This window comes from Sarcophilus harrisii, chromosome 5 (assembly GCF_902635505.1).
Source record: "Sarcophilus harrisii chromosome 5, mSarHar1.11, whole genome shotgun sequence".
Taxonomy (NCBI): Eukaryota; Metazoa; Chordata; class Mammalia; order Dasyuromorphia; family Dasyuridae; genus Sarcophilus; species Sarcophilus harrisii.
In genome coordinates this window covers 66,539,436-66,556,997 of record NC_045430.1, presented here as the reverse complement: position 1 = coordinate 66,556,997, position 17,562 = coordinate 66,539,436, and the positions used below count along the sequence as shown (strand labels likewise).

At 34.2% G+C, this 17,562-nt stretch overlaps 1 protein-coding gene across 2 annotated transcripts in view; it reads left to right on the top strand.

The window, feature by feature from the left end:
* The window catches only part of ARID2 (AT-rich interaction domain 2), a 203,508-nt gene that overhangs the window by 183,961 nt on the left and 1,985 nt on the right, over positions 1-17,562 (top strand). For both annotated transcript variants that reach the window (XM_031940372.1, XM_031940371.1), the window contains 4 exons: positions 11,924-12,062; positions 12,153-12,238; positions 14,755-14,878; positions 14,960-15,051. In XM_031940372.1, coding sequence (XP_031796232.1) covers positions 11,924-12,062; positions 12,153-12,238; positions 14,755-14,878; positions 14,960-15,051 — 441 coding nt within the window. The remainder of the gene's footprint in view (positions 1-11,923; positions 12,063-12,152; positions 12,239-14,754; positions 14,879-14,959; positions 15,052-17,562) is intronic.

Below are 17,562 nucleotides of genomic sequence, written 5' to 3'. Positions count from 1 at the left end.
GGAAAGTAAGTATTTCAGTATTTGGAAAAATAGGGAAAGAAGGACTCCTACCAAATTCCTTTTATGACACAGACATGATATTGATACCTAAACTCGGTGGTGTTAAAACAGAGAAAGAAAATTTTAGACTAATTTCCCTAATGAATATTGATGCAAAAATCTTAAATAAAATATTAGCAAAGAGAATACAGCAAGTTATCCCCAGGATAATATACTATGACCAACTAGCATTTATACCAGGGAATGCGGGGTCAATTAGCATAATTGACTATATCAATAACCAAACTAACAAAAAATATGATTATCTTAGTAGATGCAGAAAAAGCATTTGATAAAATCTAACGCCCATTCCTATTAAAAACACTAGAGAGTATAGGAATAAATAGAGTTTTCCTTAAAATGATCAGTAGCATCTGTTTAAAGCCATCAGCAAACATTATATGTAATGGAGATAAATTGGAACCATTCCCAGTAAGATCAGGATAAAACAAAGTTGCCTCATTATCATTACTATTCAATATTGTATTAGAAATGTTAGCTTTAGCAATAAGAGAAGAAAAAGAAATTAAAGGAATTAGAGTAGGTAATGAGGAAAGTAAATTATCACTCTTTGTATATGATATGATGTTATACTTAGAGAATCCTAGAGAATCAACTAAAAGTACTAGAAACAATTCAGAACTTTCGCAAAGTTGCAGGATACAAAATAAATCCACATAAATCATCTGTATTTTTTTAAAATAACTTTTTATTGACGGAACCCATGCCAGGGTAATTTTTTACAACATTATCCCTTGCACTCACTTCTGTTCCAATTTTTCCCCTCCCTCCCTCCCTCCACCCCATTCCCCAGATGGCAAGCAGTTTTATACATGTTAAATAGGTTACAATATATCTTAGATACAATATATGTGTGCAGAACCAAACAGTTCTCTTGTTGCACAGGGAGAATTGGATTCAGAAGGTAGAAATAACCCGGGAAGAAAAACAAAAGTGCAAACAGTTTACATTCAATTCCCAGTGTTCTTTCTTTGGGTGTAGCTGCTTCTGTCCATCATTGATCAATTGAAATTGAATCCACTTCCATCAGAATACATCCTCATACAGTATCATTGTTGAAGTATATAATGATCTCCTGGTTCTGCTCATTTCACTTAGCATCAGTTCATGTAAGTCTCTCTAAGCCTCTCTGTATTCATCCTGCTGGTCATTTCTTACAGAACAATAATATTCCATAACATTCATATACCACAATTTACTCAACCATTCTCCAACTGATAAGCATCCATTCATTTTCCAGCTTCTAGCCACTACAAACAGGGCTGCCACAAACATTTTGGCACATACAGGTCCCTTTCCCTTCTGTGGTATCTCTTTGGGGTATAAGCCCAGTAGAAACACTGCTGGATCAAAGGGTATGCACAGTTTGATAACTTTTGGGGCATAATTCCAGATTGTTCTCCAGAATGGCTGGATGTATTCACAATTCCACCAACAATGTATCAGTGTCCCTGTTTTTCCACATTATTCCCCTCCAACATTCCACATTATTTTTCCCTGTCATTCTAGCCAATCTGACAGGTGTGTAGTGGTATCTCAGAGTTGTCTTAATTTGCATTTCTCTGATTAATAATGATTTGGAGCATATTTTCATATGGCTAGAAATAGTTTTAATTTCTTTGTTTGAGAATTGTCTTTTCATATCCTTTGACCATTTTTCAATTGGAGAATGGTTTGATTTCTTATAAATTAGAGTCAATTCTCTATATATTTTGGAAATGAGGCCTTTATCAGAACCTTTGACTGTAAAAATGTTTTCCCAGTTTATTGTTTCCCTTCTAATCTTGCCTGCATTAGTTTTGTTTGTACAAAAACTTTTCAATTTGATATAATCAAAAGTTTTTATTTTGTGATCAATAATGATCTCTATTCTTCTTTGGCCATAAATTCCTTTCTCTTCCACAGGTCTGAGAGGTAAACTATCTTATGCTCTTCCAATTTATTTATAATCTCATTCTTTATGCCTAGGTCATGAACCCATTTTGACCTTGTCTTGGTGTACGGTATTAAGTGTGAGTCATCGCCTCGTTTCTGCCATACTAATTTCCAATTTCCCCAGCAATTTTTGTCAAATAATGCATTCTTATCCCAAAAACTGGGGTCTTTGACTTTGTCAAACACTAGATTATTAAAGTTATTGGCTGTTTTGTCCTTTGAACCTAACCTATTCCCTTATTTCTTAGCCAATACCAAATGGTTTTAGTAATTGCTGCTTTATAATATAATTTTAGATCTGGTACAGCTAGGCCACCTTCATTTGATTTTTTTTTTCATTAATTCCCTTGAAATTCTTGACCTTTTGTTTTTCCATATGAACTTTCTAGGTCATCAAAATAGTTTTTTTGGGAGTCTGATTGGTATAGCGCTAAATAAATAGATTAGTTTAGGAAGTATTGTCATCTTTATTATATTTGCTTTCCCAGTCCAAGAGCATTTAATCTTTTCCCAGTTGGTTAGATCAGACTTAATTTGTGTGGAAAGTGTTTTGTAGTTTTGCTCATAAAATTTCTGATTTTCCCTTGGCAGATAGATTCCTAAATATTTTATTCAATCAGTAGTTACTTAAAATGGAATTTCTCTTTGTAATTCTAATTGTTGGATTTTGTTAGTGATATATAAGAATGCTGATGACTTTTGTGGGTTTATTTTGTATCCTGCAACTTTGCTAAAGGTGTGGATTGGTTCTAATAACTTTTTAGTAGACTCTCTGGGGTTCTCTAAGTATACCATCATATCATCAGCAAAGAGTGATAATTTGGTTTCCTCATTGCCTATTCTTATTCCTTTAATTTCTTTCTCAGCTCTTATTGCCAAAGCTAGCATTTCTAATACAATATTAAATAGTAACGGTGATAGTGGGCAACCTTGTTTCCACTCCTGATCTTATGGGGAATCATCCACATTTTTAATATGTTACCAACAAAGTTCAGCAGCAAGTGATATAGAGAGAAATTTCATTTTAAATAACTGTAGATGATATATAAAGTGTTTGGGAGTCTACCTGCCAAGGCAAAATCATGAACTATATGAACACAGCTACAAAATGCTTTCTACACAAATAAAATTAAATCTAATCAATTGGAAAAATATCAAGTGGTAATGGGTAGGATGAGCTAATAAAATAAAAATGACAATTCTACCTAAATCTACTTATTCCGCATCATACCAATCAGACTCCCAAGAAATTACTTGACAGAGCTAGAAAAAATAAAGTTCATCTGGAAGAACAAAAGGTCAAGAATTTCAAGGGAATTAATGAAGAAAAAATGTAAATGAAGGTGGCCCACCTATACCAAAGATAAAACTATAAAACAGCAGTCATAAAAACCATTTGGTACTAAGAAATAGAATAGTTGATCAGTGGAATTGGTTAAGTTCACAAGACACAATAGTCAATGATTATAGTAATCTCGTCTTTGATAAACCCAAAGATCCCAGCTTCTGGAATAAGAACTTACTATTTGATGAAAATTGCTGGGAAAACTGGAAATTAGAAATAGACAGTTATTCCTAATTTGTTTTGCTTTAATACCACATTTATTTCATTGACTTGGGTATTCCTTTTCCCATGGGTGCAGTATCATCCTTGTCATCAGTGATCTTTTCATTAATTCTTCACAGAGATTCTCCCCAACCACTAATAAAAAGTTACCCCAGTTCTTTTGAATCTCCAAAAGACCATTCAGCTATCCACCTGATTTCTCTCATTCTCTATACATAGCTAGAATACCTCCTTTTCAAATTATATCTAAAATCAACTATCATGCTTTTTATGCTGCTTTTATATGTCATAACCAGTAATATGCCTTAAACTACTTACACTATCCATGCATTTCTTTGTCTTTTAAATTACTTTATATTTTGACTCTTCCAAGATAATGGTTTTCTATCATTTGCACCAATATGACAACACCAGGAGGTTATTGATATTAAAAGAAAAGGACTTTGCAGCAATGAGTAGTTTGTGGTCATTGACCATGTACAATAGCAAAAATGCCCAGTCTTCTATTTAATTTGGGAGCCAGCTCAGACCTCTGGAATATTTGTCATTTTGGAAAAGTGTTGATTATATTAGCAAATATTGATTCATTCATATTCAACCATATTCATACCATTTCCCTAACTCATATTCAACCAATTATTGCATTAACCAGGTATAATCTAGATGATGTTTTTCCAGAGTGGTTGGTTTCACTCTGATGGATTTTGTATCCTGATGTAAATCTTGTGATAGAATGTTCAGTCTTCAATGTAACAGTCTCCAAGAGTAAGTGCATAAGGTAGATAACTACCATCATTCTGTAAACACATTTGGTGAATGTATCATTTCTGTTGTTAACACCTTACATGATATCAGTATTGAGTAAGTCCCTGAACAAAGGCGAAATGATCTTTCTAGTTCCATTTTGATGAGGTCTTACATCATTTTGCTTTCACATGAAAGACAGCTTATCTGAGGAAATTTTATGAGGCTGAATTGATTTTGCTTTATCTGAATCAAATGCCTCTTTGATATTAATGAGCATTAAACATAGCGTGAGCTTGTATTTTTGTACTGCTAAGTCAATTTTAAACAATGAATAATAACTTGGCATTTTTATAATATTTTAAAGTTTACATAAAAAGGAGAGCTGGATGTAGAAAATTATAAAAGTGCCTCTTTCTTTGTCTTCATTGCCAGTTCTTTTATAGAGAAAGAAAGGAGAGGAGAGGAAAGAAAAGACAAGGAGAAAAGAAGGAAGTTTGGTTTAAGTGTCCTTTTCTAAGTACTTTGAAAATACTAATAGATATTATCTCATTTGCTCTTCACAACAACAGTGGAAAATAGGTGGTATTATGGCTCCCGTTTTACAGTCAAGAAACTGAGGTAGTTAGTTTAAGTGATTTGCTGTAGGTCAAACAGTCAATAAATGTCTGAGGCTGGATTTAAACTCAGAGCTTCCTGACTCCATGCTCAGTTCCTTATCAGCAGATAAGGAACAGCAGTTCCTCCCTGCAGCCTCAGCATGACTTGACTTAGCCAGATGGAACACAAAATTCTTTTAGCTTTATTTTGCACAAAACTATTTTTTAGCATTTTGTGAAATCATGTAACTCATAATCTTGCCTCTAGTTTAAGTTGTAGACCTTGAAATGGTATCCACAGATTATCTGAGAAACTAACTCCTCCTGTCCTGTTACTACAAAAGTCTTGAACTTAATGTCCTAATGTATACTGCATATGACCTCTGGATCTTTATTTGTAAAATGAGATTAGAGATGTAGCAGATTTGTAAGTGCTTGAGATTTGGCCTTAGAAGATTTGTGATCAATCCAGGTCTTTTTACTTGACTTTAGGTGTGACTTTAGCTAAGTCACTTAACCACTGGGCCTCAGGGTGCCTCATTTGTAAAACAAAAATGAAGTTTTTAGTTTAGTATGAAAACTGAAGACCCAAGAATTGAAATGACTCTCCCATGTCTCACAGGTAGTAAGTAAGGGATTCAGGTCCTCTGACTCCACATTTAATCCTTTCTAATCCCTGTAATAACACATTTCAGTGTCAGTATTTGAAAAAAATGTTAAGAGTCACAGTTGAAAAATCTTAATCTAATAAATAAGGAGTGGAAGGAATGGCAGAGGAATTGAACCAATTCATGACTCCAGGCTTGCATTAACTTCATCAAAGCTTTATTTAATAACCTATTAGTGTGGGTTGGGGAGGAGAAAAAGGGGAGGTTGAATGTCAACTATGTTGACAAAGTAATTAAAAAGCATTTACTTTTTTTTCAAAAAAAAAGATTTTAAGTGGTAGAGAGAAATTTAAGATGTGAAGAAAATAAACATTTAAAAGTAAAATATTCAATATAACTAAGTTATTAAAATTTTGGAGGTAATATTTTGAAGTGCTTTCTCACATTGCTAAATTGAACTCCTTATTGAGGAGTTTGTCCATTTTTCATGAGAAGGGGAAAAAGTCAGAAGCTCATTTCTTTTAACTTCCAACAACTATTTTGACCAAGCCCACCTTTTCTTAATTTAGCATTGAAATGAGGGAGAAAGAAAAGATGGTTATGTAGAACTTAGGTCTTATGGGAGACCCTTTGATTTAGATCTTCCAGCAAAGTGTTAGGGTGGTATTTCAACACTAATGTTCTTCATCCAAGATTTTAAATAAAGTATTACTCCTCATGTCTTTCAGTTCTCTGGAAAATATTGGCTATGGGTTTCATTTTTCTGTCAATATAATTAGTACATTTAATGGCCTAGGAATTTTTTTTTTTTTTTTTATCTATGGCTCTAATAAATAATAGATATAAATGAATACTTTTAGTGTTAATGTTCAAGCTTTACTTTGAGCCATTCTAGAAGAAAGAAGTACATGAGGGAGAACCTGAGAACATTCAGGTGATGGATTCTTATGAAAGACATTCTATGGTTGAATGAACAGATCAGAAAAATTTGAAGTAAAGATGACAGTTTGGGGCAATGGCAATTTAAGCAGAAAGTGAGACATTGCATGTGGGTGGATACAGACAACTGTGCTGAGAACTGCTGCTTTTATGTTCCCTGGACAGTGGGCAGGGGTATTCCTTGCTCTGCATCGCTGATTCTGGACCTTTTTTATGCCATCTCTCAAAAATCTCTTCTAAAGTTCCCTCAATCTGTCTTGGGCAGCTAGGTGGTACCGTGATGCATTGAGTGACAGGCCTGGAGACAGAAAGATGCACATTCCTGAGTTCAAATCTGACCCGAGACATTTAGTGGCTATATGACTCTGGGCAAGTCACTTTACCTTGTTCACCTCCATTTCCCCATCTGTAAAATGAGGCAGAAAAGGAAATGACAAACCACTCCAGTTTGCCAAAAAAAAAAAAAAAAAAACAACAAAAAAAACAAAAGGGGTCCCAGACTGTGACCACAACTGAAAACTACTAAACAACAGATCTGCCCTATCAGTTTGTCTAAATTTTTATGGCAGTCTCTCTCTCTTCTGACAATTCATTTAGTACCCAATTTAGTCTTCTTCATCCCAAGTCCTGTCCCCATACTCAGGGATCTCAGAATTGTGTAGATATCCCCCTATCTCTCACTGAATTTGGAATTTTGTGTGATAATGTTAAATCTTCTGTTTATTTTCACTTTACTTGAACAAAATCCAGCTGAATTTCTCACCATGACCCTCCCTTCTTCCGTTTCTGCTAGTTCCCCACCTGTTCTGTAGCTTCATTTTTTGGTCCTTCTGTATTATTGACCCCAGTTTATCAGCATGTTGTCTTCTATTCCTTGACATCTCACGATATGCTTTGTTAAACTCCAAACCTTTGAATATTTCCATCTTCTCATTCTTGCTACCGAAAATCACACAAGGTGACAAAATCCACTCAAAATTTGTTATTTAATCTCAGCAAACGTACATAGAAATCTAATTATTTTTCTTGATTGATTTTCCTTTCCTAAAGTAGGTTTCTAGACCTTATCTTCTCAAGCCTTATAAATCATAATCTCTCTACCAGAAACTTGTCTCTTTTTAAAGTGAGAATAAGAGGACTTTCTGCTGAATTCTGTTCCTCTTCCCACACTTCAGAACTCTATATGTTATCTCCCCTTCTCACTTCCTAAGCTTTTTTTTCTACTTCTTACCAAGGCCAGTCCTTTTACATGTGTCCTTCTCTCATACTTTCTTCCTGAAGACTCTTTTGTGACAGTTCTCTTTTTCTGCTTGATGATGCCTATTTGATGTTCTTGCATAATCATCTAGATAATTTCTAGAGCCACATATTCAGCTCTAATCTTTTCTGGATTCTAGCCCATCCTCATCACTTGACTGCTGGATATCTTTGTCAGATTTTCCCATTTGACATTTGAAATGTACATTATATTTCTTTACTCCTTACCTCCAAAATTTCCTATTTATTTTGAAATATCCTAGTCAAACAGGTTCACAAATTCAATCATCTTTGATTTTTTCCTCTTACCCCACACGTACAGATTACTTTCCAAGTTTTGTCAGTTGTCTGTCAGTCTACACCATCTTTTACACTCAACTGCTTCTCTCCATTTATGTGACATTATCAGACCCTCTTAGCCTCTTGCCTCAACTCTAATAATAGTGTTCTAATTGATGTGTCTGTTGATCTCTTCAGTAGCTGTCGAAATCATCTTTCTAATGCATAGGTCTCACTGTGTCACTCCTCAGCTCAACATTCTTAAGTGGTTTCTTATTATATCCCTAGGATTCAGTAAAACATTTCTTATTCAAACATTTAACTATTATCTTAACTCATTAATCTATAAATATGTATTTATACAGGTTGTCCCCTAACACCTCGATATTCACCCTCCCTAAATCCGCCTTCTAGAATACTTCGCTTTTTTAAGGCTTAGCTCATTTCCACTTCCTATACAAAATCTTTCCTCATTCCATTCCCATTCTACCCCTGTTTTACATTTTGATGGTTAGTGTTTTCTTACTCTACAAATCCTCTTCTCTTTCTTTTTATGCTGTACAAATATGTCTGTATTTAGTTGTTTCCTATACCTAGTACAGAGCCTTCAACACAAGAAATTAACAAATGTCTTTTGAATTAGTTTCACTTGATTTTGCATTTGTTTAAAATTTTACTTAAATTTTTTTCAGTTGACATATTTGAATACCTTTCTTTCTTACCAGTGAATTGCCTTACATTAATGTGCTCTTGAGAGAACACTCCTCTATTCTCCCTTTTCAAATTCTCCAGCTCCCTTACTTCATCAACTTCTTGTTACTTTTAGAATCAAATATAATCTCTTGTTTGCCATTTAACATTCTTAACCTGGCTCCAACTTACCTTTAAATTTTATATACATATAACTATAATAAGCTTCAGATTCCCAGATTCCAGCCAAACTGAGTTTCTTGCTGTTACTCACACTTGAAATTCCATCTACCTTTGCACAAGGTGCTCATTATACTGAAATTCTACTCCCTTTTTACTCTTACCTCTTAGAATCCTTAGTTTCCTATAAAGCCAAGCTTAAGTACCATTTCCTATATTATTAGTTTTCCCTAATGGCTTAATATCCCTTCACAAAAAATTACCTTGTATTTTGTATATACTTATATTTTTGCATGTTGATTTCCCATATTAAATGTATTAGGCAGAAATCTTTTTTTTTGTTTTGTTTTGTTTTGTTTTGTTTTGTTTTTGTATCTGTAACACCAGCATAATACTTAGCACCCAACAGATGCTTAAACAGGTGCTTGTTGATTTATTCTTGTGAGGAAAGTCCATTGAGTTGATATTCACTGTAAGCTGTAGATGCATGATCATACTGTGGAGTACTGTAGGCATACTGAATTTTAAGTTAGAGGTTTTTGATTCAAATAATGACTTGCTATTTGTTATCCATGGAACCTTGGACAAAATTCCTAATTTATCTGGATCTCCTCTCCCTCATTTGTAAATGATAGTGCTCATGCTCTGTAAGGTTCCTTTCAGCTCTAAGTCTATAAACCTGTGACACTAGATAAAGATCATAAGTTAATGTAAAAGGCACCTGGTGATTATACATATAGCTAAAGTCTGATTTTCCATGATAAAATAAATTTGTTACTTTTAATTTATCAGCAGATAATTTATGTCAAAGATTTAATCCTGAATTCTTTGAGTTAATTGTCCATATAATCTTTTGAAAATAGTAACCCATACCCATCACCTCCTCTGCCATCCCCATTCTTTCACTTATTTTCAATCTCTCCCTTCTGCTGCCTCATTCCTTCCTGCCTACAAATGTGCTCATGAGTCTCCTCTCTTGAAAAAAAAAATCTTGCCTTGATACTTTCATTTTTGCTAACTCTCATCCTTTATAGCTAAACTCAAAAAAGCTTTTGCTATCTCTACTCACTTTTACCCCTTACAGTCTGGCGCTCCAAATCATCATCCCACCAAAAGTACTCTCTTCAGTAACCAGTGATCTCTGCAGCCTTTGGCACAGCTGATCACACACTCCTTGCTGTTTTCTTTTTTCTAGATTTTTGGGACACTGTTCCCTCATGGCTCTCCTCCATCTTCTTTGCTGGACCCTCCGGATCACTTTTTCTGACCATAGGTGTCTCTCACAGGCTTCTGCCCTCAGCCCTCCTCTGTTGTTCTTCTCATCAGCTCCTCTGGATTTTAATTTACATCTCTATGCTGATGATTCTCCAGTCTACCTTTCCTGCCCTGGTGTCTCTGCAGATCTCCAACCTCAAAGTCCCCATTGCTTCTCAGACATCTGGAACTGGATGTCCAGTAGACACTTTGCCCTGCACCTTTCAGCCTTCTTAGAACTTCTTCTTCCCTCCTTCTGGCCTCCCCGTTCCATTTCTCAGCTGAGAGCATTTTCTCTGCTTGTCTCTGTGTCTGGACTGCTGACCTCCCTGGCTTCCTTTGTGTCTCACTTAGAATCCTCTCTTCTTTATTATTTTCCATTTATCCTGCTTATAACTCATAGATATATGTTTGCCTGTCATCTCCCCCGTTAGATTGGAAGCACCTTGAAAATGTGGGTGGTCTTTTGCCTTTTTTGTAGCCCCAACCCTTAACATTATGTTTAATGTGTAGTAGGTTCTGAATAAATAAATGTTTATTGAATTTGAGTGTCATGTGGATTGGGGACTGGATCTATGATTTCGCTGAGATGGGTAAGTCCCAGATAAGTAACTACCTCTACCAATGAAGGTCAGCACCTTCTCTGAAATTTACTGCCTTAGAGTTAAGAGGCCAGCTCTCTATCCGTTATGCCAACCATAGTACTGTTTCTTTTTTTTCACAGTACTGTTTCCAAAAAGTAAGAAGAAGCTTTTCCGTAGGTAGGTCTACAAACAAGTATGAGTAGTATTTTTAAATAGCTTATATTATAGTCATTATTATTACATTTTCCCTTTTACTGATGAAATTATTTCAAAGTATATTTTCTAAAGGAATGTTAAAGTATAATCCATAGTGAACAATACCAATTGGACAGGGTATCCTTATATCTCTTATTCTCAATTGGACCCCCGTTAAGCTCCCTTTTCCATTTAAGACAACAGGCAGTTAGTACTCATTTTCCAATGTCAAACGTGTGACTTTGAATTCTAAGATTTCTTCTCCTGACTTTCATTTTAAAGTGGTATTGATAATGCAGAGGCAACGTGGAGCATTGGATAGAGCTGGCCTTGAAGTCAGGAAGAACTGAGTTGAGTCCCTCCTCCTCCACATACTGGCTCTGTGACCCTGAGCAAGTGCCTTACTCTCTCAGTGCCCCCAAGCAACTCTCTAAGGCTTTGAATGCACAGCAAGTGCATTTGCTTTCCTAGAGGAAGTTTTTACTGGGAGCTCTCTACATCAATGAAATCACAGGTCCAGTCCAAATATATGTGTGTATGTATGCTTTGTATAAGTGTGTAAAAAAGTATATGCAGCATGTGATATGTATATGTATGAGAGCAGATCTATTTTCCTGTCATTTTCATTTCCTTCTGAAAGGTTTTTGCCTACCTAAAAGAGGGGAAGTTGAAGCGAAATGGTGTTAATCTATTTATAAATTGTATAATTATAAATTTTACAAATAAATTTACATATTTATAAATTCTAATTAAAGCTATTTCCAAAAGTTAAGTTTCAGTGTTTTGGAACAGTGTAGCTCATGTTTAAAATGTTTTTAAAATAAGAATTTTTTGCATTTTCTATAATGACATATATAGACTGCCATCATTCATTCTGAAATCCCCTCTTATGCTATTCTGCCTTTCTTTTGAAGTCAAAATTAAGAAATTTTGATGTAGTAAATAAACTACCATGTAGAATGTCAGGCTAGTTTTTTATAAAATCATTTTGTTGAAATGACAAAAACGTAAGTTACTGATTTTTTTTTTAAGGTGGTTTCAAACACCATCACAGGTTTTTTACCATGCAGCAACAGAACACGGAGGGAAAGATGTATATCCAGGGCAGTGCTTATGGGAAGGTTGTGAGCCCTTTCAGCGACAGAGGTTTTCCTTTATCACCCACTTACAGGTACAGTTTTCTTTGATATTCTTTAAACAGGAAACAGTTTCACTGAATTACCAAATTTAATACATTGTTCTTTTTTTCTCTCTTGAAAAGGATAAGCACTGCTCAAAGGATGCTCTGCTTGCAGGATTAAAACAAGATGAACCAGGACAAATAGGAAATCAAAAACCTTCCAACAAGTAAGAATCATAAAGCGTAAAGAGAAGGAAAGAACCCCAAATCAGAAAAGATTCTTAAAATTACAATAAGCAGTATGTTTAAATAGAATGAGCACTGAATTGGCAGTCAGGGATCCTGGATTCTAGTCTTAACTTTTCTACCAACTAGCTGTGTAACCATAAATAGTCACATCATTTCTCTGGACATCCATTTCATCTGTAAAATAAGATTGGGATAAATAATGTGTATGTTGTTTTATAGCTCTGAAATAATGGGATTACATTTCCCAAACATTAGAGGGGTGGCTCTTATTCCTTTTCAAGTCCATTAGACTTTCATGGGTTTATGGAGAAAAAGATCCCTTCCACTCTTCACAAAAGTTAAAGCAACATATCTTACAGATATGTGTACTTTAGTTTTAAAAACAGAAATACATTTTTTATCTTCTGTGAAGATGAAAGGTTTAGAAGAATATAACATAGTAGGTACTGCTCCCTGCTACTCTGTGTGCCAAGCACTCGCTAGACAGCTCTTTTAGTTATTTAGGAGTAAACAAAGAATGAAAAACATTCTTTCACATGAGATCTTTAACATTATACTTAAAAGTGATTGAATCTGAATATACTTAAAGTTTTTTCCATTTATAATTATTTTAGTCAATATAGATTTTTATATTGGAAAATTAAAGGATTTCTCTCTTTTGCTTAAAGCATTGTCTTCTCTGTTGCCCAGGTTATAACTCTGTCGTCCTTCTTGACACACATAGCATATCGGTTTCCATACCTTGTTAATTCTGCCTCCATAGTGTCTCTATTAACCCTTCTCTTAACCTTCACCTTTACTCTATTTCTTATCACTTCTTACTTTGACTATTGAAATAGCTTCTTAAACCATCTCACTGCTTCCAGCCTTTCCCCTCTAAAACGCTGCCTCCAAAGAGCTTCTAAGTTGATCTTCCAAAAACACGTATCTCTGTCACTTTCCATATTTTTCAAAAGGCTCTTTATACTATATCTGAGATGAAATACAAAATCTTCTGCTTGGCACAACCCACCCGTTTTTCTAATGTTCTTATAATCCAACTGGTTGTCCTTTATATAATATTTTTTTTCAAAGAACAATTTTCTGCATTTTTCCCCCTTTGTGCATTTACACACAGCTGTCCACATTGGGAAATTACCATTTCCTTAACTTTTATTTCTTGTTTTTCGTGACTTCCTAGTAAGGCATAAATCACATGGCATCTAATACACAGACATTTCCGGATCTTCCATATTTAGAGTTTGCTTCCTTTCTAAATTACTTTGTTTCATATTTTATGTACTTGTATACATGTTATAACAGGTTGCTCCTGCTCCACTAATTCCTGTGAAATGTAAATTCGGGACTGTTATTTTTTTCCCCAATACCTAGTATGGTGCCTTACCGTGTACAATAAAACTTTTTCAGAATAAATTGTGAGCCCAGGAGAATGTGTTACCACAGAAACCAAGAAAAGAAAATATATGGGTGGGATTTGTTTAGGTAACAGTGTCAGATGTTGTAGAAGACTGGATAAGGGCTAGAAAAAAGGCTACTGTATTTACCATTGGCATCTTAAGAAAATGTACAGGATCTCTGAAGAGTCTCCCAGAATGGGGTGGATCTTTCTTGCCTCTAGATGTAGATAAACAATATTAAATCTTAAAGAGTTAAGTTCCTAAAAAAGGAAGACTAAACAATAACTCTTTAAACTACATGTACCATAATCCCACATTGTAACCATGTTGCAACCTTGTTGTGATTGTAAGCCATCCACACTTAATAATAGCTAACGTTTATACTTGGAGAGTTCATTTCATTCTCACAGTTCTGTGGGGTAGGTGCTATTATTATATGTTTTACTGTTGAGGAAACTGAGGCAAAGAAGTCAAGTTGCCCAAGGTCACATGGCTGGACCCAGCACTTTGATCCACTGCTCTACTTTATGTGACTGTTACCTAAATTTTCTCATAGCAGATGCACCCAGAGTTGTACTCTAGGTCTCTTCCCCTGATACCATTGCAGCACAAAGGCTGTCCTTTTGCTTATTCCTTGATCTCCCAATGTGCATACTTAAGCAAAATTACTTTAGCCTAGAATGTTTACATGGTCATTCCTCCATGTATAATTTACCAATTTGTGGGTTCCATTTTCATTTTAACATGCTCATAGGTCTTTTCTAAGGATACATACTCCAGAATTACTCTCTTGCAGTTAATTTAAGATAGTAATACCCCCTCTCCCTTATAAAGAAAACCCTAGCATTTTCCTTTGGTTTTTTCACTCAACCAAAGCAACTAACTCGAGTGGCCTATATTGGAATAGCTTTTATTTATAAGATCTCAAAAATTAAATAAGAGCCATGCTTTGCTAAAATTAGCAAAAACAATATTAATACTGAAGTATGGAAGGCTTTTATTAGTCTTTTCCAGGCTAAAAGAAGTCCCTTTGAGATACAATGTTTTAATCCTAAGTCTGCCTCTTAAAACAGTTTTTCTTCCTCTGATTAATTTAGACAGCCAACTGCAGGGGGTACAACCTCAACTCCTAGAACACAAAAGGCCATTGTGAATCATCCCAGTGCTGCCCTCATGGCACTTAGGAGGGGATCAAGAAACCTTGTCTTTAGAGATTTCACAGTAAGTACATATTGGATCTCATTTTCTAAAAAACAAGAATAGTGGGATCTAGCTATTAAACTATTCTTATTTATTTTTCAGGATGAAAAAGAAGGACCAATAACTAAACACATTCGACTAACTGCTGCCTTAATATTAAAAAATATTGGTAAATATTCAGAATGCGGTCGAAGGTAAGTAATGTTCTCCATGATCTCCTGTAATATTTTAAAAAAGTGAAGTGTGATGGATTTACTTAATACTTAGAAGAAAAAGCTTCATATAATAATTTGGCAGTTTTGTGTACAAACCGTTTGGTCTATGTTATGTGTCAAGGTTAGAAAAAATTTTTTGAAAATCTGATGTAAAAATTTAATCAGATTTGATTTATTAATAGTTTCAGAAGAATATTCAGAAAAATGTGTTAATTTGAGGCCTTAAATTGGTAAACCCACAAGAAAAGTGAGCCTAAACATGTTCTTAACTTAACTTGTTTACATTCTTTTTTTTTTTTTTTGATGGATTGTTGGTATCTAAAATAAAGAAAAAATATTCTATCAAAGACAAACAGTAATAATTCACATTTATATAGGGATTTTTTTTTTAACCAAGCAAACCTGTGAAGTAGTCCTATTAAATGTTGCCAAACTTAAACTTGGAATCGTAGCTTTTAAAACAACTGGTATATTTGTGAATATCTGTGTCATATAATAAAATATGATTTGCTACAGCTACTAAAATCACAGTTTTTATACTTAACTAAGCAAGAGAAGATTAAATATTTTGCAACTCTTTGGAAACATTAGATTTCATAGAAACAAAAGATTAATACTTCAGAGTTCATATGTAGGATTTTTTGGGGGAAAATATTAGCTAACTATTAGGTCTTAAAGACATTGAACTTATTATTAATCAGACTTTAAAATGAATTTTTCTTCTTTACTTTGATCTTATTTAAAGTTGTAGTCATAAATCTTTTTAATCTCCCTCTCAGAAAAGCTTCACTATGAATGCAAGACCTTTTTGATCAAAAAGATATGTACCAAAATTTATTTGTATACCATTTCTGTTAAAAGAAAACCATATTCAAAATTTCTTCTGACTTCTTAACATCATTTATCTTCAAAGTTAAAAAGTACCTGAAGTCATTTTGTTTAGAATCCTTTGTTAGAAACCCAATGAAAAAATCCACTTGTCTGAAAGATGTTTGTCCAACTTCTGCTTGAGTGACAGAAGGCTCTCACTTAAAATAAAGGAAATCAAGAGGAGAGCCTGGCAAAATCCCACATGAAAACTCAAATTTAAGTCAAAGATAAAATTTCATATCCTTTTGTAGGAAGAGTGTAACTCCAAAGTATATATCTGAATAAGATTTGAAGTGAGAGTCAAATCCTAATTTCTCAGTGACAATATTGATAGATTAACAAGTATTGAAGAAGATAGCATCAGATTTTAGTGAATTGCTGGGAGTATTAGAACTTTTTATTTTAAACTTTTTAACACACATAAACTGTGCCTAATACTAAATGTGAAGAATGTGGTTGCTTAAAGTTGATTTCTGTAATATGCCAATATTCATCTGTGGATTTCTATCTCGAAAATCTCTTTTGTTACTGGTTTTTCATTGAATATAAAAATGTATCCCTAAATATTAAATAAATCAGGTTTTAATAAGGCTTACATAAAAGTATCCTGATTCAGATCCTTGTTTCCCTTTTCCTTCCCACCTATCCTCTCTTTCATGCTCCTCCTTCCCCCAACTAAATTTCCACATAGAACTAATGATTTTTCCTATTGATGGATATCTATTTTGTGTCCAAAGTAATTGTAAACTAAATATCTTTTAGCTAATTTTCATTTTAACCCCATTAAGATTATACTATTTATATTCCACCTACCCAAATACAAAATGCTTTTTTTGAAACATCATATGAAGACCTGTGTATGAATTAAGCCACAATTATGGGTGACTTTTTTTCCCCCACAAGCTCAAATATAGCCATTTCATATACTTGGTAATTGAATCCTAAAACTTTTGGGGGAGTAATTTTTAGCTTTTAAGTTTTCCCTTCCTTTTGTTTTAAAATGGCACCTCTCCCCCGCCCCCCCCCCCCCCCCAAAGTGCCATTTTTAAAATTGGTGCTCTTTCACAAGTTTGGTCCATTTTATTCACTAACAGTTTAGGACTCATATTTTTTCCCCCTCAGGCCATTTTCCAAAGCAGTATTTTAGGTCTTAATTGTTCTCACAGTACAATAGAAAAATTCTGTACTTAAAGTCACATGATCAAGCTCAAAACCTGCCACTTAATATCTGTGTGGTCATAAGCAGCACACATAATTTCTTTGGGGCTCCTCAGTTTTTCTATGACTGAAAAGACAAGACTGAACTTGAATTTTTAGGCTAGCCATGTAATGTGCAACTTTTTGACCTTGGGGTCTTAACCTGGAGTCTGTCAAGTTGTTTTTGTTTTTAATTCTAATTAGGTATTTAATAAATGTTTATTGATTTTATAATGCTATTTATTTATTTTATGCACTTAAACACATTCTGAAATGGGGTCAACAACTGCCAAAGGAGCCATGACAGAAAATAGAAAATAAAAGAACCTTTTCCTTGGTCTTTTTCTAGATTTTTTTTCTTTTTAAGCTTTATATATATGTATAAACCTTGCCACTTAATTTAGTCCTTTGGAGTGGAAAGAA